Consider the following 22,350-nt stretch of genomic DNA (forward strand, 5'->3'; position numbering starts at 1 on the left):
GCTCCAGTCCTTCTGTAGCTCTCAGCCAAGTAGGCCAATGCAACTCCCTAAACTTCAGTGCGGGGTTGATACACCCCGTCACATGGTAATACAAACATAACTGAGCCATGGGCCAAGGCTGTGAAAGCCAGACAGCTGTGGTGCTGTTGCTGCCTTCCACTCACTCATTGTCTGGTTTGTTGTTATGTCTCCTGTTTCCCAGGCCCAGCGACAATGATGGGGAAGTTTCCCACCTTCTCCCGCAGCTCCACAGTGAGCTCGGCTCTACCTGGCTACCTCACACTCTGCCTCGCTCTCCTGGTTCACAGGCTGGCCTCAGGTAGGCGCTCCGGCCTCCTCACTGGGTTTGCTGCTGTTGCTATGGCTGGTCATCCCCAGCCATCTCCCCTCACTGCCTTGCGTTGTAAACCACTTGTGCTCTGCCTGCCAATAATGTGGAAAACCACAGGGCACGGCTGGGTACCCAGTAACCACGGTTACAATCTGCATCATCATGTCAGGCCTGGACACCACATCCATGCTACTGCTCTGGCTATTTCTGGCAGCTTCCAAAACACAGAACACAAGTGAGCACCGCCACAGGGGTCACAAGCTATTTAGGACACTATGAATTCCTAGAGAGGGCACCGACAGACCGTCTGCCTCACAAATCAGACTCTTGAGCCAGGAAGGGGTCCTGAATCCCAGACTCTCCACTTTAGAAGGAACAACCCACAGATTGTTCATGAAGCACTAGCCACGTCTGATGGGTTAAGAACTAGACCTCATCCCACTGTGCGGATGTGAGGCTATTTGCTGGCTGCTTCTTTCTGTGCCTTCTGTGACCCCCTTCTGGAGTTTCACTCCACCCCGGGGCTGCCTTCACGGACACTCAGGCATTTTAGTTCCCACCTGCTGTGGTCTGCATCCTGCTAATGTAACCAGCTCTCTCTGAATGCTCAGTCTTAGCTCTGTGGTTCTCCCCACCCACCCCTGCCATGTGGAAACACACAGCATGTCTACACTACAGGATAAGATACTCATATCGAATTAAGATATGCAACTTCAGCTACATTAATTGCGTAGCTGAAGTCAAAGTACCTTGTCATGGGGCAGACTCACCATCAGCTGGCAATCCTGGGAATTCGCTTGATGATTCGCTGGACGTCTCCCTCTAGCTGGCGTCTACCCATGTTTCTCTTTGACCACAGCATCCTCTTCAGGACACTGCCCTCTGGCAGGGCCCACACCAGTGTCTGAGCCCCCCTGCAGGGGGTTGGTGTTTATCCTGCTTGCACTCAGGGTCCTCCCTTCCCCAGGGCACCCTGTTCTCCCAGGGAACACCCCGTTCCCCTGTCCCCACCTTGCCTCAGTGACCCCCTGACAGTCTTCATCGAGCCCCTGCCTCAGGGGCAAACTGCAGTTGGTAATGGCCACTCATCACCAACAAAGGGGTGTGGACCTGCTGGCCCTACCCACCATGGCTGCCTCTCTACAACCCTAGTGGCCTCCAGCCTTGCTTCAGGCCCTACAGTCTGGGGGCTTGCTTGGACAGAGCCTCCCCAGCTCTGCCTGCCTTCTCCAGCCCTGCTCTACCTCCAGGAAGCCTCCTGCTTTCCCTGGCAGCCAGGTCCCTCCTGCTCTCTGTCCAGAGCAGCAGTCAGCTCCCCCTCTCCCTCCAGGGCTATGTGTACACTGGCGGGTTCTTGCACAAGAACACGTCCACACTGCCATGCACTTTTGTGCAACAGCAGGCATGGCAGCGTGGATGCTCTCTTGTGCAAGAAAGCTCTGATGGCCATTGGGCTTTCTTGTGCAAGAAACCCCTGCCGCGTGTTCACACTGTCCTCTTGCGCAAGAGCTGTTGCGCAAAAGTGGTTACACCTGTTAGAAAAGAGGGTAGCTCTTGCGCAAGCCCTCTCTTCCGAAGCCCTGTCTTCTGACACCGTACTGTAAATCTTTTTGCGCAAGAGTGGGAGGGCAGTGTGGATGCTCTGTGGAAGAAAGGCCATTCTTGTGCAAGAACTTGCCAGTGTAGACATAGCCCAGGAGTCCTTCTTTATATAGCCCCCTGCTGGGCCCTCATTAGCCAGAACTGCCTCAGCTGGGGCTTTGCTCTCAGCCCTAGGTCAGGGCTGGGGTTTTACGTTTAAAGGGCCAGTGCATGGAAAACGCCCTGTCACACATCTTAACTCAACTTCTGGCACTGTTCACACTGCAGGAAGTTGAAGGGAGAACACTCTTTCTTTAACGTCCCTTACTCCTTGTGGAAGCAGGACTTCCAGCGTCGACTAATTCTCACTTTGAATTAGCTGTCTTCACTAGACCCACTAATTCAAACCCTGGGGCTACATCTACACTGCAGGCGTCTTGAGCAAGAACTGTTTTTGCACAAAAGTACTTGTGCAAGAGTCCATCCACACTTCCATGTGCTTTTGCGCAAGAGCATCCATGGCAGTGTGGATGCTCTCTTGCACAAGAAAGCTCTGATGGCCATTTTAGCCATAGGGCTTTCTTGCACAAGAAACCCCTGCCACCCATCCACACTGCCCTCTTGCACAAGAGCTCCTGCCCAAAAGGGCTTATTCCTCATGGGGAGAGAAATAACTCTTGCACAAGAAGCCCTCTGTTCTGACGCTTTATTGTAAATTTACTTGCGCAAGAACGCACGTGCAGTGGAGACGCTCTGCAAATTTTTGCACAAGAACAGCTGTTCTTGTGCAAAAAGCCTGCAGTGTAGACGTAGCTTGGAAGATTGACAGTGGCAGCTTCAATCTTCTCTGTAGTGTAGACATGCCCACAGATACCCATTCTCTGCTTCCTTCACTTTATCTGCCTCTTCCCTCTCTATTATCTGACCTCTGACTTTACCCTGAAACCACCACCTGCATACTGATGATCATCTGCTTTCCTGTCTTCACACGTTGTCTGCGTTACACCCTTTGCTCCTGCAGATGAGGAAGCCGCTGTGCTGGAGCAGCATGGAAAGGCCTTGGTATATCAGAGAGCCAGGCCTGTCCATATCATTAGCCCCAGGGTGCCCATGAGAAATGTTGAGCCTCATTCAGAGATAGTCAGGACAGTGTCTAAACACTCACATGTGAACTCTGGGAGTGTGTCTAAACTACATAGCTCCATCGATGGAGCCATGTAGATTAGTTTACTCGGCAAAGGGAAATGAAGCCATGATTTAAATAATCACCGCTTCATTTAAATCAAAATGGCCGCCGCGCTGTGCTGATCAGCTGATTGTCGACTCAGCGTGGCAGCCTAGACAGGGATCTGCCGACCCCAGAACCCTTCGTTGGCAGATCCTGTATGCCTCGTGTATGCGTCTAGACTGGCGCTTTTCTCTGGCTTATCCCCAAGCTGGAAAAAAGCGGCAGCCATGTAAATGCCAATGCCGCGGGGGATATTTAAATCCCCCGCGGATTTGCAATTCTGAAGTGTCTCATTAGCATCCCTTTTCTGGAAAAGGGTGCCAATGTAGACACAGCCAGCTTGTGTGTGTTACTGCTGAGTTAATGCCACTCCCAGCCTCTCGCTTATTTCATTTCCATTTTTCATTGTACATTTCACAGCACAGTTCAAAGTGAGGGGACCTGAGCGTCCAGTCGCTGCCTCCCTAGGTGGGGAGGCCGTCCTGTCCTGTCACCTCTCCCCCAGCATGAGCGCAGAAAATATGGAGGTGAGGTGGTTCCGAGGCAAGTTCTCCTCAGTTGTGCACCTGTATCGTGGCGGGAAGGATCAGTATGGGCTGCAGATGGTGGAATATCAAGGGAGAACTGAGCTCTTGAAAGACGACATAACCAATGGGAGAGTTTTCCTGAGAATACACAATATCCGTCCCTCTGACAATGGGCAGTACACATGTTATTTTCAGTCCAGTGTCTCTTATGAAGAAGCTTTATTGGAACTCCGGGTGGCAGGTCAGTAACTTGTTCTGATACTCGGATGTCCTCAACAGGGTAATAAGAGGAATCTGAGGGGTCATTGTGAGATGACAGCTGACTTGTCTCAGTACAGCAGGGCAGTAGCTCTGCTCTGGTTAAGGTTTATTCTAGCTCGCTGTTTAACAATTACTTTTTCCCCTAAGGCTGTGTTCTCAACTGGTGGTCCATGGTGACTTTTTCGATGGTCCATAGGAACATTGTCCAAAGTCACACGGCATGGGCAGGCACCAAAAATCTGTTAGTAAGAAATAAATTTCAAACCAAAATGTTAGTTGTCTGCTCTTTTTTATCATGTCTCAAAAAGGAGGTGGTCCACAACATTTTTTTGATTGGCCTGGTGGTCCGTGGACTGAAACAAGTTGAGAATGACTGTCCTAAGGGTTCTAAAATTTACACATACTCAGATTGTCTCGAAAATGGTTGTGATTCATTGGAATCTGGGGTGTGTGTAGTGGGCTAAATTTGAGGTTATTAGAGCAATGGCTCTCAATCAGGGGTAGGTGTTCCCTTGGGGATATGCAGAGTTCTAGATGCTTCAGGAGGTAGCCAAGTTAGTCTGTACAGAAAAAAAATCCAAATGGTCTGGTAGCACTTTATAGACTAACAAAACATGTAGCTGTTTTGTTAGTCTATAACAGCATTTCTCAAACTATTGGTCCCGATCCCCTGGGTTGTCGTGAGCGGCTTAGAAGGGGGTTGCGAGCAACTAAGAGGGGGGGTCACAGTATCACAAGTTTGAGAGCCTCTGGTCTATAAAGTGCTACCAGACCATTGTTGTTTTTTAGAGATCTAGATATTTGCCTAGGTTTATAACAAGTTACATAACAAGCACTAATGAAGTAAGTACAAACTAAAATGTATTCAGACCATGACTTGTTTGTACTGCTCTATGTACTCTACACTGAAATGTTAGTTTAATATTTATATTCCAATTGATTTATTTTATAATTATGTGGTAAAAATGGGAAATCAGAAGTTTCTCAGTAAGAGTGGCTGTGACACTGTTCAATTTTTGTATCTAATTTTGTAAGCAAGTAGTTTTCAAGTGAGATGAAATGGGGTATGCAAGACAAATCAGACCTCTGAAAGGAGTACAGTAGTCTTAAAGGTTAAGAGCCACTGAATTAGAGCAAGGGGCTAATGAGATACATCAATGAAAAGTCAGGTGATGTTTCACAACTTTTTTGGAATAGGGGCGGCGAGGAGTCCTGTGGCACCTTATAGACTAACGGAAGTGTTGGAGCATAAGCTTTCGTGGGCAAAGACCCACTTCATCAGATGCATGTCAAGTGGGTCTTTGCCCACGAAAACGTATGCTCCAACACTTTAGTTAGTCTATAAGGTGCCACAGGACTCCTCGCCCCTTTTGCAGATTCAGACTAACACGGCTACCCCTCTGATACTTGTAATAGGGGGTGATAGATGTTTTGGCCAGGGGCCCCGGAAAAATGGAGTAGTGTCTCCTACCCCAGAACTCCAGCCAGGGAGTGTGGTTGGGGGCTTGGCCTGGTCTGCTCAGCACTCAGTCTGGAGAGTGGGGCTGGGGCAGTGGGACTGGGGCAGTGGGGCTTGTCCAGCTGCAACAGAGGAGAGGGGGTGAAGCCGTGAGCTCTTTCCCTGCTCTACTAGTTCAGTGTAATAAAACTTTTGGCTCATTACTGGGCACTGTAGCATTAGCACAATTTCATTCATTTCATCTGTAGGTTTGGGCTCTGCTCCTGCCATCTCTATGGAGGGACATCAGGATGGAGGGGTCCAGGTAGTGTGTCAATCATCCGGGTGGTACCCACAACCCGAGGCTGTGTGGAGAGATCACCAGGGACAGCGCTTACCATCGGTCTCTGAAAAGACGTCCCAGGAGGCCGGTGGCTTGTTTCAGACAGAGACTGCCATTGTTCTAACAGAAGAGTCCAACCGGAAGGTGTCCTGCCACATCAGGAACCCACGACTCAACCAAGAGACAGAGTCAGTGATTTCCATAGCAGGTCAGTGCCCCGAGTCACTTGGCATGGGACAGTTGTGGGCGTCTAATATCAATATAGATATAAACTTTCACCACAATAGGAGCTGAGGGTGTTTAGCACATTGCAGGCTGGGAGATCATTGGAAAGATTTTCATAATAGTTCAGTACCCAGCTGTGATAGGTTGGACTCCTTCGGGATGTTACCTGCTATACTGGAAAGCAATTGAATCAACTTATTCTGCCAGCCTGGGCCCCCTTTACCTGGTCTTGCTGGGCCAAGCTCACAAGCATGCAGGCGGGACCACACCCCGCCGCAGAATGATATAGATACTGATATCAGATACCCTAGGAAGGCTCATCTTAAGGGACCTGCCACTGCTCCAAGAGTTCACCTTTCTCGAAGTGCAAACCCAAAACTATATGAAATTCATCCCCTCCCTCAATGTGGGAGAAGGTATGCACAACTTCTCCCTCCTCCCCCCCCCCCATTAGAAATTACACAAACTGGTTTATATTATAAACAATTATAAACAAAAAATATGTTAACTAAGTCTAGAAAAGATGGATTTTAGGAAGTTAAAGGGGAAGCAAACAGAACAAAGCAGATTGATAAGGAAGTAAAACAAAGCACACAAACTAAGCTAGATTCACTAAAGAAATTGGTTATAAATTGTGATTCCTCCTCACCCTAGATAGACATAGGTCTTAGGTAGATTTTTTCACGGGCCAAATATCTTTCCAGCCTCAGTCAAGCAGTTCTTCCATCCCTGCTGCCTCTCTGTTCTTGTTTCCAGGTGTTTTCAGTGTCTCTTTGGGTGGGGATGCGGAGGACAAGCAAACTAAAGACCCTGATAGTTTCCCTCCCTGTCTTACATAGGATTTCTATAAGGCAGGAATCCTTTGTTTGATTTACCCAACAACTAGAGGAGAAGTTTGGCTGCCCAAAATGGAGGAGTAGTATCAGGTCATGCCTTTTCATTGTCCATTGTCCTCCGTGTTAGACCACAATCCCTGTCTGGCTTTTCCATTGTTGTACCTGACATTTTAGCAGTGGACATCACCAAAATTAGCATAGCATAGCTGAACTATAGCTATATTAGTTAATATTCCTAACTTCATATGCAAAAACGATGAATCCTGTGGCACCTTAAAGACTAACAGATTTATTTGGGCAGAAGCTTTCGTGGGTAAAAATCACTTCATCAGATGCATCAGAAATGGCTTTTACCCATGAAAACTCATACGCAAATAAATTTGTCTCTAAGGTGCCACAGGACTCCTTGTTGTTTTTGCATATACAGAATAACATGGCCACTCTCTGAGGCTGCACAAAATTTTGAAATAGCCTATTTTGAAATAAAATTGAAGATACTCAATTTGCAACCGTTTGCCATCAGGAGGCAGTAAACAAAGAGTTTGCATATCATCCCTGATGACATCTCAAATATCATGTACACAGATGGTGTGAACAAGGAACTTACAGTTCTTCCGATAGACTCTTTGAATATCACGCATGCAGGGGAAATTTTGAAATAGCCTATTTCGAAATAAAAATTGAAGTAAGATACTCAATTTGCATACAGCAAATTACATATCTTATTTTGAGTTAAGGGTGCAGTGTAGACGCATCCACAGAGGGATAAACTATCTTACCTGCATAATGAGGTTGATGAGAGTTTTTGCATTGCTAACAATAACGATAAAGAATCAGAGCTAAAACATGCCAAAACATACACTCAACAAAAAGCATCTTAATTTTTAGGAAAAAAGTTCATATTTTTTTCTGTATTATTATCTACCACATAGCTTTGATAATACAGAATGAGTAGTCCAGCTCTGTAACAATAATGATGTTGCATTTGTCAAGACTATTCATCCAAGGTTTCATAGTGCTGCACTGCTGACAAGCTGATGGTCTGTGTTCACAGCATACTCAGAGAGAGTTAGAAACAAAACAAAACTTCTTCCTGCGAGGTTGCAGTGTAACACTGCTTTAGTCCCCCAAATCCTGAGCTCTAACACCCCACAGCCAAATACAGCAGCAGACAAAGCTCCTAGCACAGCCCAAGCCTGCAAGCAACACCAAAATACCCTCAGATTCAGAGTGGCAGTCTGTAATTTTTACACTGTTTTCAATGTGTCACACTAATCACATAGCAAGGACCCTCTTGTCAATATCACCCCTTTTTAGAGCCCAGGGAAGAGGAACGTGGAGGAATTTTTACTCTGACTCTCCAGGCTCAAGTTTTGTTTGTATTAAAATTGTGCATTAATATATTTTGGGCCTGGCTCTCTCACGTGGCTGAGCCCTGTGAAGGGGTGTCAGGAAGCCCTAGAGCAGTGTTTCTTAAACTTTTTAAGACAGAGGAACACCAAACAATAATCCTTTTTATGAGGACCACCAAGGACTTTTTGTTGAGAAAAAAAAAGAGGCCAGGGAAAAGTTATTGAGAAAAAAAAAGGGTTGGGGAGAAAGTTATTGAGGGGGAAAGAAAGTCACCTGTCCCTTTAAGGCAGCCATTTTAAACTCTGTAGTTCTCCCCGGCATACCTCCGACTGCCTTGTGGCACACCAGTGTACCACAGAACACAGTTTAAGAAGCACTCCCTAGAGACTGCCTGAACATATGGGGGGGGAGCACCACAGAGCTCTGTCCTACCCCTTCTCTACCCTCAACACACCTCTTTCCATTAATTAACCATCCTCAGTAAGAAGACTAAGGTCTGGACTTTCATTGACCTATTAATAAAACACCCAGGAGACACTTCTCCCTGGCTGTGTCTAGACTGCATCCCTTTTCCGTAAAAGGGATGCAAATTAGACACATCGCAATTGCAAATGAAGCGGGGATTTAAATCCCTCCCGCTTCATTTGCATAAACATGGCTGCCGCTTTTTTCTGGCTCGGAGCTTTGCCGGAAAAAAGCGCCCGTCTAGATGGGGATCTTTCGGAAAATAAAGCCTTTTCCAAAAGATCCCTTATTCCTTATTCCTTATTCCTTTTTTTATCCCCGCTTCATTTGCAATTGTGATGTGTCTAATTTGCATCCCTTTTACGGAAAAGGGATGCAGTCTAGACACAGCCCCTGTGATTCTTTTACCTAGTCACAGTGTCACCATTGTCATAGTGCCCTACCTCTGTGCTGCACGTGTTTGCTCCCAAATCAATGGCACTTTCTCTTGCAGAGCTTTTTTTCCCGAGAGTCAATGCCTGGATGGTGTCTGTGTGGGTGAGCGTGGCTCTCCTGGTCACTGTTATTGCGGTGGCCAGTTTCTGCTTCTGGAGGCAGTACCATGCAAAAGGTGATGTAACAGGATGGGGGATTTGGGCAGGGGAGAGAGATAAAAATGAAACACAACAGTAAAGATACTGGGATTAAGGGGGGTTGATTCCATGTTTACAAAGTTTCAGGCAGTGGGAAGGAGGGTGAATGGTGATGTCATGTAAGTGTCAAATGGCTCCACCCCTTCAAAGCTCCCTAAAAAATCCCAAACAAATGTGATTCTGAACTGTCCCTTGGGATCAGCACAGCTTACATGGAAACACCCGTGTGGAGTCCAGCGAGCTAAACTTGGAGCACCAACACAAAGCACTTGGCAAGAAAAAGCTACCAGCAAGTAGGAGGGGGGATTTCTTCCCTTCCGGGTCTGTCCCCTCCAGCCTCTGCATGTGCCCTCCCTCCCCATCCAGTGGAGTAGGAGCTGTGAGTGGGAAAGTAGTGCTAATGGAAAGGTTGGCAATTACTTTATCTACACTAAGGCTATGTTTACACTGGCCGGTTCTTGTGCAAGAGATATGTAAATGAGGCTAAGCATGGAATATCTCTGAGCCTTATTTGCATACCTAATGAGCTGCCATTTTTGCCGAAGACGCTCTTGCACCAGAAGGAGCTGTCTACGCTGTCCCTTCTTGCACAAAAAAACCCTCTTGCACAATGCGGTTCTTCCTGAAAATAAGTGGTGTAACGGTATTGCCTCAGGGGAGAGCTCACTGAGACTCTGCTTACGCCCTTACACACACTGCACCACCAGGTGTGAACTGGTTTACTTTGTGGTTTTGACAGCTACATTATGAGGGTTGGCTCTTGGTTAGGTGACAGGGTGTAGTAGGATTTCAGGCCATCGAGGAAGGAAAATGTCCCTTTTCCATGAGTGTGGCTCCTTGTGGTTGGAGTAGCAAGACCTAGCAGTGGGAGATCTGGGACATGCCTTTGCTCTCAGGACAGAGCAGCTGTATGGCCATTATTTATAGGGCAGCTCGTGGGGCAGCGAGGCCCCATGGCCAGTGTTCCCTGTAAGCCTTGCACTTTGGCAGTCCCCAGAAGAGATCCAGGTGCTGTCCAGCTGATTAGCAGAGCACCCACAGCCAGCAGTGTGTGTTTCTAGTGGTGGTGTACATCCACATATGCCTTGGTGCACAAAACAAAATTTATTCCCCATACTGATGGAAAAAGTTAAAGGGAACATTGCCCATGGCCAGACTTTATACGGGCTGCCACTCTGTCCTCAGGGCAGCGATGCATAGTGGCCAGAGTCAATCTGGGATTCTAGTCTCCAGTAGCCGCGCTCAGTAGTCACCATCGCAGGCAGTAGCACCCAACCCTCTGATTGGCTGCTGAATCCAGTGGGAGGTGCAAGAAAGGGTAGGGGGATCCAGGCCTATTCTAACCCTCTTTGCCCCAGCCCCGGATCCTGGTTTGAGGTGAAAGTTCCCACCTCAACAAATGCTCCTCTGGGCTGCTTCCCATCTGTGCTTCCAGCTCTGGTGTTTCCTCCTCTGGCACCAACCAGCTGCCTTCCTCTGTCTCTGTGTTCAGCAGAGGACCTGCCATGGACTCGCTGTGTTCAGCTGCCACAGTCTCTTGGAAGGAACTCACAGCGTGTGTTTGCTCTATTCCTGCCAGCCCAGACTGGCTAAACTGCACCTTGCACAGCCAGCATCCAGCAGGAGTGTGTCCAGGAGGGGTGAGGAGGCATGGCCTCTTGCACCCACAGGCCACGTCCAACCCTTGCTGGGCCAGTGCAGGGCTGAGACACCCCCCCCACACACACAGGCATTAACTCATTTTCAGTCACATGTGAAGTTTGTCTCTGTGCCCAGAGAGAACCAGGCTGGGCTCATTTCCAAGCACTAAACAATCTGAACAATTAACTGCAACAGTCTCGTTCCCTGGGCCTGTCAGAGAACCCCCGGCACCAGCTGCATGGCTGGGGCTGCTGTAACAGCACAAACACACCCAGGAACGGCCCAGCTGGCCTGAACGCTGTTCACACTATACACAAGATGGTCCGGCGCAGGCTGTGACTGGAACACATGACGCTACCTCCATTGCCTGCAGCGGTGGGACCCCAGGGTGAAACGCCAAGGGGACGAGCTCCAAAGAGCAAAGAATTAATCTTAGAGGCGATGTCTCTAGGTGCCCATCTGCACCTGCTCCCTGGCTCCTGGGCTACGTCTATACAGCACATTTATTTCGGAATAAGTTATTCCGGAAGAAATCTTGCAAAATAGCTTATTTCGAAATTGCACGTCTACGCTGGAGGGAAGCCTCAAAATGAGTCCGGGGCAGGCTCCCCTAATGCAGATGTGCTACCTGGACGTAGAGCCCCAGAAGGCACTGGGCAGTAATTACTTTGAATGGCCCTGAAGAGGAGCTATTTCGAAATAGCTGCAGTGGAGCGTCCACACTTCTGCTATTGCAAAATAGCTATTTCAAGAAAGGCGTTATCCTTCCTGCAATGAAGGTTTACAGAAGTCAGAATAATCTGCTCAGTATTTTGAATTTATTTTGAAATAACTAAATTACAGTTAGATACTTGGACTGTTATTTCGGAATAACTGTGCTGTGTAGACGCACCCCTGCTGATCTGAACAGCACCCAGCTAAAGAAAGGCCCCTCCACCCCATTCTTAGCTGGGGCACCCCCATCTATCCAGGCCCTAGGGAGAGCTGTTCCTGTGAACCACTAGGACCAGGGAACAGGCACGATCCTAGTGATACATGGTCAGGTGTTGGCCTAGGATGTCACCAGTGAGACCCTGTCCCTTATCCAGCCCAGGTCAATGGCCCATTCCCATCACTCATCTCCCTTTACCACCCCCACAGGCAGGAGCGGGGGGAGTTCAGGCACAGAAGGGAGCCGACAGAGACCTGGATAGAAAGGCGAGTTTCTCTCCTCCCCATCAACAGTCAGAGCAGACAGGAGGGTGACAGGGCCCAGGCTGGGGGGTGACACTCAGAGGAACCCCTAGAGGGGTTGGTCAGTGAGGGAGGGAGGTGAAGGAGGGTCAGTGCAGGGATGTTGAGACGGATCAGTCCGTGTGTCCTGCGTGTCAGTCTGTCAGACTCACTTACAGCCCAGGTACATTAATAGTGGGAACCGCACCACAAACACAATGGGGCCATCTCACCTCTCACCCTTCCTCCCTCTAGAGACTCTGCGATCTGCCCTGGACAGCGAGAAAGGTCAGTGTCTGGGCCCGTCACATTGACTGTCCCCGTGAACGCGGCTGGGTGACATCTCGCCTGCCATTGTGAACTAACTGGTGGAAGAATTTCCCAAGGGCCGAGGGGGATTCTCCAGCCCTGGTGGTTTGGAAATCAAGACTGGGCTGATACATGAATCAAACGATCTACGGGAGGGATTAGTGGGGGGCAGGCCACAGCCAGGCTTGTGTAATGCAGGGCTCAGACGGGCGGGCCACAGTGGTCACTTCTGGCCTGAGAATCTACCAATAGACGAGTCACTCCCGTCCTTCTCTCTCTAGAGACCCTGCTGTCTGACTGGAAGGAGGAGACAGGTCAGTGCCTGGGCCAGGTACAAAATTCCCCATTCCCCCCCTGAACACCACAGGATACAATCTCACCTCTCCCTCTCTCCTCCCGCAGAGAAACTGCGCTCTGCCATGAAGCAGCAGAAAGGTCAGTGGCTGGGCCGATGGGACGGGCCGAACATTTCACGTCTTGCCAGTCACGTAGGCTCGGTCGATTTCTTTATATGGAAAATGCACCAAATTGAACATGACCTTGCCCCCTCATTCCCCTTCATCCCCTTTCTTGCCTCCTTCTGCCTCTCCCCCTGTCCCCAGTCCCATCCTGCACTCATCCGTGGGAAGTGGAGCAACACAACTGGGGAGCTGACCCCTGTTCTGATTGCCAGCCTTCCCCCTGCCAGCATAGTCCCCTGGGCAGCATGGCCGGGGGCAGGAGACTTGGGTAAAGAAATAGGATGGGATGGAACAATGATGGGGAGAGGCAGGGCAGGGGCAGGGAGGGGCAAAGTGGGGACCAGGATAGAGGGGCGTCATGTGGGGCAGTCACATGTCCTCCCCCATCAACATGTCACTCCTCACCAGTCGCCTCTGCAAAAACATGAACGGGGCTCTTTCCCCTGCCCCAGGGTGCCCCGCAGGCATCTTCCTGCTGCCCTCCCTTAGCTAAGGGACTTGCTGGACAGGCTTTTGTGGAAACCAACAGATCTTTAAGCCGTCACCTGATCCCTAGTCCCAGCACCAGCTGATTAGTCTCAGATGCGCTCAACTCGCCTTAAAGGACCAGCCATCCTGTGACACTTAGGGAACATCTACACTACAACGTTAATTCGAGATATCTTAATTTTAAATAGTTCATTTGAATTAAGATAATTCGAATTAACTCGTCTACACACAAAATGCATTTCGAATTAGCGTTTTGCTAATTCGAAATACCGCGTCCACACTGAGTGGACACTGATTCAGATTTAAGGCCAGCTGGAACCAGGTCTGGCAGGACATAAGGTCAGGAGTTACCTTGTGGCCAGAGTGGCCACCAGGGGAAACTGGGAAGGGCTGGAGGCCCCCTATTTCGAAATAAGCGTCTACACAGCACTTATTCTGAATTAGCTATTTCAAGTTTGGCATTACTCCTCGTAGAATGAGGTTTACCAAACTCAAATTAAGCGCCCCACTATTTTGAATTTATTTCAAAATAGCGGTTTGCCTATGTAGACATTATGAAATTTAATTCGGAATAATGGCTGTTATTCCGAATTAACTTTGAAGTGTAGACATACTTTCAGTCTCTCTGGGTATGCCTACACTGCCACTCTAGTTCAAACTAGGGTGGCTAATGTAGGCAATCAAAGTTGCAAATGAAGCCCGGGATTTAAATATCCCAGGCTTCATTTGCATCTTGCCGGGCGCCGCCATTTTTAAATCCCCGTTGGTGCAGACTCCGTGCCCGTGGCTACACATGGCACGGAGTAGGTAATTCGAGCTAGGCTCTTTAATTCGAACTACCTTTACTCCTCGTTCCCAGGAGGCATACCTGGAAGGTAGACAAATGCCTTTGATGTCGACCGTGGAGAGTCCAGACTACCGCGCGGAGCCAACACACAGCTGATTGGCTCAGCGCGGCAGCCATGTAAATTTAAATGAAGTGGTGATTATTTAAATCGCCGCTTCATTTTCCTATGCCGGGTAGTCTAATCTACATGCCTCTGTCGACAGAGGCATGTAGTCTAGACTACAGAGTTTTGTCGACAAAAGTGGACTTTTGTCGACAAAACTATACCTGCGTCTACATTACCGCTGAGTTCTGTCAACATAACGTCGACAGAACTCAGCAGTTTTGTTGACGCTGGTATACCTCATTTTACGAGGCATAACGCCTTCTGTCGACAGAAGGTGTTATTGCATGTAAACTGTCCTTCGCATCTACACTACCATGTGGGCAAAGCAGCTTGCTTTGTCGACAGAACTGAATGTAGTGTAGACGCTCTTTGTCGACAGAAGTTTTGTCGACAGTATCTGTCGACAAAACTTCTGTAGACAAAAGCCTGTAGTCTAGACGTACCCTCAGTGAATGCTCTGTCTGCAGTCGCTATCTGGAGTTCCTCTCTTTTCATTCTATCCTAGATCCTCTGCAATCCGGCTTCTGCCCCCTGCACTCCTCTTAAACCGGTCTCACCAAAGTTTCCAACAACCTTTTCCTGGCCTGGTCCAATGGCTTCGCTGTGATCCTCATTCTATCTTCTTCCTCCTCCTCCTTCTGACACCCTCGACCCGTCCAGGCATCTCCATTAAATCCTTGGTTTTCCGAGCTCCCTTCCTCCTGCTGCTCTACTTGCTTCTTCATTGCCTGTTCTGCTGGATCCAGCTCTTCCTGTCTCCCTCTTTTAGGCTATGTCTACACTGGCAGCTTCTTGCACAAGAACAGCTGTTCTTGCACAAAAACTTGCCTCCTGTCTACACTGCACGAGTGTTCTTGCACAAGTAAATTTACAGTACAGCGTTGTAAAACAGGGCTTCTTTCGGAAGAGTTATTCCTCTCCCAAAAAGGAATAAGCCCTCTTGTGCAAGAGCTCTTCCAGAAGAAGCCAGCGTAGACAGACAACATGAATTTCTTGTGCAAGAAGCCCCTATGGTTAAAATGGCCATCAGAGCTTTTTTGCGCAAGAGAGTGTCCACACTGCCATGGATGCTCTTGTGGAAGATTTTTTACACAAGAACTCTTCCGCAGAAGAATTCTTGTGCAAGAAGCCTCCAGTGTAGACATAGCCTTATAGTCTGGACTGTGTGTGAACAGGAACTAGCAAAATGGAACTCAGCCCTGAGTGTGTGTGTACAGGGCCTAGCATCTTTGGCCCAGGCCCTGAGTGTGGAGCCCAATGCTGTGTGAGATCCCTAGATGCAAGTGGATGCAATTAATAGCGTGCAATGGGCAGGAGATTGGTAAAGGGTTACGGGGGTATGACCCTGGGTGGGACTTCCCAGTGCGTGTGTCTGTGCTGTGGATGGGAGGAGGGGTGGTGAAGAGGGGCAGGTGGGAAGGTTTCAGGGATTGATATGGGGGGGACAGAGAGCAGTGATGTGGTGTCAGGAAGCCCTGCCCACTGGTCTGGGTTTACCTGTGCAATGTCTGAGGTGTATCACTCAGCACATGTAACAGCAGGGGCAGGACAGTCTGGGTCTCTGTCCCTGTAGCAAACTGACTCCTGTGCTGTGCTCTGCTTAGCGTCTATGGACAGACCTTGCAGCCCATTCGTATTCCCAGTGAGGGAGACGCTGCTCTTAGCTTGGCTGTTTTGATGCAAGTCATGAGACTCAACCCTAACCCGCCATGTCTTTTACTTTCCAGCTGACTACGAGGCAATGAAAGGTGAGGGCATGTCGACTGGTTTCAATTATGTTTTAATTGGAAAAGGGCCACTCAGAGCAGCGTTAGTTACAAACTGATGTGTTACCGAACAGGTGACAGACATGACAGCAGGGAATACCCAGAAATAATGAATGGAAAATTTGTGGAATTGTAACGTGAATTTTAACTGGTTACCAAGTTTCCATGATGCCTATTATATCAGTACCCTCTGTTAATACGAGTCACTCTTGTTTACCCATCTTATTATTTAGACTTCTGGAGTTTGAATATAAGCACTTAAAATGTATCTCTATTTAGTTGTTTGTCATTTCCTGATGTGATTGAATGAACCTGTTTTTCATTTCACAGTCATCAGTGCTTGCCCTTATTTTATCGTCCTTCTTCCTCTCCTTGGGTATGTCTACACTACCCCGCTAGTTCGAACTAGGAGGGTAATGTATGCATACCGAACTTGCAAATGAAGCCCGGGATTTGAATTTCCCGGGCTTCATTTGCATAAGCGGGGAGCCGCCATTTTTAAAACCCCGCTGGTTCGAACCCCGTATAGCGCGGCTACACGGGGCTCAAACTAGATAGTTCGGACTAGGCTTCCTATTCCGAACTACCAGTACACCTCGATTGCTAAAGAGACTGGGGCTTTTCAGCTTGAAAAGAGGAGACTGAGGGGGGATATGATAGAGGTTTATAAAATCATGAGTGTGGAGAGGGTGAATAAAGGAAACTTATTTATTTGTGTACCATCCCGGCACACAGTGACCACTGCCTTTATCACGGAGACCCCGTTCTGTTCCCCCCCCCCAACTCACCTGAGTGATCCTCACAGCTGCAGTCCCGCTGGTTTCTGCAGGGAGGGTTCGCAGGGTCAGGGGCCATAAAGCAGATGCTGGGACTATAGGACCCAATCCGGGTGTCCTTACTCAGGCTAAATTCCCACTGAAGCCAGAGGGCGGGGTTCAAAACTGGACAGTTTTATTATTGAGACTCTCCCTATTAATTCATTTTTGTTCTTTTTTTCCTTTTTATTCCCCCCTCTCATTCCCATGGGCCCTCCGGCAGAGCTGGGTAAGTCCCGTTCCTGGTTTGTTTTTCAGCGTGTGTCTTGCTGAGTCTGAATTTCATTTGTGTAAATTCTTGTCTCTGATTATTACAGGACTCATGAGAGCCCGAGGATACGCAGGTAACTAACTCTGCTACTGCCGCAGTCCCGCTGGCCCTTTGCCCTGGGGCTCTGTCCCTGCTCAGTCCCCTTACAGCTCTCACACTAAGGGGACAAAATGTCATTGACTGTCTGAAACTTTGAGGCGCTTGGTATTCACACAGCATTTCCCCCCAGGGTGCCTGCTGTGTAGGGTGCACACAGACACTTGTGTGACTGCTCCTTTGCTATTTCATGGCCTGTAGTTAGTATATATTGGTCCTTTCCCTGCTTCCCGTGCTTGGCCCAGGAGCTTGTCCAGCTGGATGCGAAGGCCGATCGGGAGGGGGGGCAGAGGGGCAGCAGGTGCTGCTGGGGTGAGGAAGAAGGAATTCAAACCTCCTGTCCCCACACGAGGCTTGTCAGCACTAGAGCCAGGAAGGCCAAATGCTCCTTGTAGGTTAGTGCCCCCTCCCCTCTCACTGCCCCCAGCCCAGTCGATGGCCATCGGGCCCTGGGCAGGTCTGGGCTCTGGGACATTTCACACCCCGTGCCCTGAGGCTGTCGGGAACCCGAGACCAGCTCCTTGGTGCCTCATTCTAGGGAATGACCGGTCCCGCCCCTGTGCCCAGAGCTGCCCCCTCCTGGCCAGGGTCCCAGACACGAGTCACTCCCTGATGAGCCACAAACACCAGGCCCAGGGTCTCCAGTAGGGCCATTGGCAGGGGCAGTAGGTTTGCAGAAATTTCAATGGTGCCCAGAGAGCCCAGAGTGCGGGTCCCCAGTGCAGGGGGCATTGTGACAGCAATTCAAAGGGCCTGCGGCTCTGGCTGCTGCTACAATAGCAGCAGTGGCAGCCAGGAACCCCCAGCCCCTTTAAATGCCAGGCCCTAGGGTGACTGTCCACTTGCCCTTCTCCTCTGGTGCTGGGCCTGCCTCCTGACACACGCCCCTCTCCATGCCCTCCTTCCCCTCTGGCTGCAGGGCCCCCACCCCGCCCTAGTGCCTCCCCCTCACAGTCCTCTGCCCAGTGACCCGGCTCTCCTCACTCCCCTCAGCCATGACGCATTCCAACCCTCCTCTCCCTCACGCCCGGACTTCTTTTCACTGCCCCTGCCCTGGCACCTACTCCTCCCCTCCCCCTTCCTTTAGTCTGCCTCAACCTCCCCTCACCTGTCCCTGCTCCTCCCCCTCCCCCTCTGGATCTGCCTCTCCTTTTGCCTCTCCCTTCCCCCAATATCTCCCTCCTCTTGCCCCTTGATGGCCCTGGTGCCTGCCCCTTTCCATGTCCGTCCCTCCACTCTCCCCCTGGTGCCTGCACCTCCACCTGCCCCTTTGCTGTCTGCCCATCTGCTCCTCCTCTGCCCCCAGCTTTCACCCCTCCCCTCATAGCCCTTGGCACCCGCCCCTTTCCCTGCCCTCCCTCACACTGATGGTCCCTTCCCCTATCGCCTTCCGCATCCCAAACCCATCACTGCCCCCGGCATTTGTATCACCCCATTTTGCCCCCCAGTGCCTGCCCTGCCCCTTCCTTTCCTCTGAGCACAAGTCCCTTTTCCCTACTCCCACCCACTGGTGTCTGCCCCCTTCCCTTTCAGCCCTTCACCTCCTCCTAGTTCTCCCCTGCCCCTCCCCTCTGCCCTCCTGACACTTACACCCTCACCCCACCCCCATCCGCTAGTGTCAGCCCCTCACTCCTCCTCTGCCCCTCTGAGCCCCATCTCTGCCCTCACCCCATCTCCCTCCTGGTACCTGCCTCTTCCTTTGCCCCTCTGCCTGTCTGATGTCCCTTCCCTTGCCCCCCTTTGTCAGTGACGTAGCAAGAGAAGGCAGGGGGGTCATTTGCCCCTTGGCACCATGCTAGGGGGGTGCCAGTTTAATCTCTCTCCACTCCCCCCATCATCCCTCAGCTCACCTACTCCTCTGCCCATTACTGCCGGCTGGAGCCTCCTTCCTGCCTCTCCGCACCCAGCCCCACGCCCCTCCATGTCCCCCAGCGGGTTAGTGCATGCGGGGGCCTGGCCCCAAACTAGATGGGCAGGGGAAGATGTGGAACAAGATCCAGGTTTGGGGCCCTGCCATGCAGCCGTGGTGGTGATGGTGGTGGCAGTGGCAGCAGTGTGGGGGAGGGGAGCAGGAATTTTGCCCTTGCCCCTGTGCACATAAAACCCTCGCTACACATCTGATGGTTGTGTCCTTTGGTGTAGGCCCTTCTCTTCCCCCATCTCTGCTGTATTGGTGCCCACATCTCCTCACCCCTCTGCCTCCCTAGGGCCTGCCCTTCCCCACACCCCTCTGCCTGCGCCCCTGTGCCCCTCTGCTCCCCTCCTGCCTGCTGTGCCTCCTGGTGCCTGCCCCTCCCTCTCTGCCCTCCTTGCATCTGCCCCTCCATCCAGCCCCCAGGCCTCCTGGGGGCTGCCCCTTCCCTCATGCCGCCTCTCTTCCTGGCACCCACCCTCATGTCCCTCTCTCTCTTGATAACTGCCCTTCACTCACTGCCCTGGTACCTCCTGGGGTCTGCCCCACCCTTTCCCCTCTGCCTCTTTCCCTGCCCAGCCCCTCTGACCCAGGCTCCTGCCTCACTCTGTCCCACCTGTGGCTACCTGCTCTCTTCCCCCATGGGCCTGGCACCTGCCCCACTGCTCATATCCTGGACACCATCACCTGTCCTTCCCTTGGCTCCCCTCTGCCCCATTAGAGCTCCCTCATTGCCTCTCACCTTTCTGCCCCCTGGTGCCAGCCTCTTCCCTGGCTCCCTCTGCCCATGGGGTCTGTCCCATTCTCCTTGTTGCCTGCTGCTGCCCTCACGCCTTCAGCCTCTTTACCTCACCCCCCTGCCCTCATGGAGACAACTACTCTTGTCCCCCATTGTACTTCTGCCTGTACTTCCCCTCTTCCTTCCACCTCCTCTGCCCCCTCTGCTCTCCCAGCACCAGCCTGACCCCTCCCCTCCTCTCACCCACTGTCTCATTCCCAACACCTGCCCCACCCCTCCGGCCCTTCCCTTGCTCACAGGCAGGGGGGCCCTGATGCCCCTCAGGCAACAGCCACTCCCTCCCACCCCAGCACACACACCGTGATTAATTTCTCTCTGACCCCAGTGACTAGTCCCTGCCTCTCTCTTCCCAGCGACTGTGACTCTGGATCCAGACACGGCTCATCCCAACCTCATCCTGTCTGAGGGTCGGAAACGTGTGAGATACGGAAACACGCGCCAGGCTCTGCCCGACACCCCTCAGAGATTTGACACTTGTGCCTGTGTCCTGGGCACCGAGGGGTTCGCGGGCGGGAGGCGTTACTGGGAGGTGGAGGTGGGGGACAAGACTGAGTGGTACCTGGGGGTTTGCAGGGAATCTGCGAGCAGGAAAGCATCGTTCAGAACCACACCCAGTGATGGATACTGGGCCGTGTGGCTGAGTTATGGCAAATATCAGGCCTGCACCTCCCCTTTGACCCCCCTCCCTGTGAGCGTCAGGCCCAGCCGGGTGGGAGTTTTCCTGGACTACGAGGCGGGCGAGGTCTCGTTTTACAATGTGACTGACAGGTCCCATCTCTTCACCTTCACCGACACCTTCTCCGAGATGATCCGCCCTTATTTCCGCACTGGTTATGATGCGTCTCCCCTGACGATCTGCCTGGTCCTGGCACAAACCGGAGGGACTGGCAGTACGATGAGCTGAGTCTCTCACCTCCAGCTGCCCTGGGTTGCATTACCACAGAGCTGCACCATGAGACACTTGCCCATTGACTCCTCTTGATCTTCCTGTTGGGGTAGAGCACCGGGAGTGGCGGCAGAGCAGCCTGCACTCAGTGTGGTGGGGCATCACACAAAACCCACTAAATCCACTGCCGGGGGGTTGTTCTCAGAGCATGGGACCAGGCTGTTGTGGAGATGGAAACAGTGACCCCCTCAGCACAGACTGTCCCCTCCCAGCACCGACCCTAATTGTGTTCCCATGGGGATGATACAAAGAACATCAACTGCCTGCCCCCTGCTCTCCTCCTCTCAGTTCCCAGCCTCAGGCCTGTGAGCTGGGGAGAGGAGAGGGGAAGATATTGGACTGGAGACAGCCAACTGCAGGGGCAGAGGGTGCAGGCATCTGGGCTGTGGGGTGCAGAAACAACAGATGGGAGAATACAATGTCTGGGTAGCTGCAGTGGCCAGGGTGGGGAGCGGGTGCAGCAGCAGGAAGGGAAGAGCCGAGGTCACACGGGGATGGAGGGTTAATGAAAAGGAGGGGAGGGAGATAAGAGCTCCTGGCAGAAACAGAGCAGGGCAGAGGAGCCCAGTGAGGGCGATGGGGCCAGTGAGCAACAGGAAGATTTTGGCATTACCCTCCCTCGGGGGGTCTCTGCCTATGGGGGGGACTCAAACAGCAACAGGGGGCAGTGTGGGGGCAGGAGTGAGAGTGCCACACAGGGCATTCTGTGCTGCAAATCAACCGTGTGGAGGGAGCTGGTTTTAGCACAATGGGGGGAGGGGATGAGGGGAGCTGCCAAAGGCAGGGGAACCCCAGCCCCAGGGCTGAGTGAGCGATGGCCCCACTCATAGGACAGAGCCCCAGCAGATTGTCTTCCCCTCCTCTCATAGGCTGTTTTGTTATGCCCTGTCTCAAGTTTTCTTCCTGTTTCCCTACCTCACCCACTGGTTCAGGACAGCAAAAGGTAACAAACAGGGATCCCTCCTGTCAAAATGTTCTACCCCAGTGAGATCTCAGTGTAACGCACAGAGAGAAATACCAATGTTCTAGTTTACAGAACAGTGTTGTCCCAAGGCGCGCATACATGACCTGTCACAGCTGGGATTGCTTGTTGTAAACTGGATGCGATATGAACATGTTCAATTCAGTTCTGAAGATTGTGACAATAGGCCATTTCTCACAGAGTGCCCTGTACTTACCTTGCTTATCTGGAGCATCAAGAAAATACAATATCTAAAAGAAATTGAACCAGATTGCTCTGGGTTTCACCCACTGCCCTCTGGAATGCTCTATTGTAGTAGCAATTGGTCTAATTTCTCAAGTGAGTTAGTAGGTACTGAATAAGCAAAGTATGAGGAGAGATGCATAACACGGTGTTGGTAGGACTACTTGCTGTTTTGTTTTCCTAGTGATGTGGTGCATGGGAAGGGTGCTTTCCTTTTCTACACATCACAGCCATTCACTTAACTAAATTTCCTGCA

General features: G+C 51.0%; 1 protein-coding gene across 1 annotated transcript; it reads left to right on the plus strand.

The window, feature by feature from the left end:
- Window positions 1-205: 205 nt before the first annotated feature.
- Window positions 206-21,229, plus strand: LOC106732022 (butyrophilin subfamily 1 member A1-like). The gene is made up of 10 exons (XM_075912823.1): window positions 206-319; window positions 3,561-3,908; window positions 5,636-5,917; window positions 9,082-9,198; window positions 12,329-12,361; window positions 12,785-12,817; window positions 16,013-16,033; window positions 17,090-17,095; window positions 17,184-17,210; window positions 20,298-21,229. The coding sequence occupies exons 1-10, from the start codon at window positions 214-216 to the stop codon at window positions 20,846-20,848; spliced, it is 1,524 nt and encodes a 507-aa protein (XP_075768938.1). The 5' UTR covers window positions 206-213; the 3' UTR covers window positions 20,849-21,229.
- The last annotated feature ends 1,121 nt before the right edge of the window (window positions 21,230-22,350 follow it).

Source organism: Pelodiscus sinensis, chromosome 31 (assembly GCF_049634645.1).
Source record: "Pelodiscus sinensis isolate JC-2024 chromosome 31, ASM4963464v1, whole genome shotgun sequence".
NCBI classification, from domain to species: Eukaryota; Metazoa; Chordata; order Testudines; family Trionychidae; genus Pelodiscus; species Pelodiscus sinensis.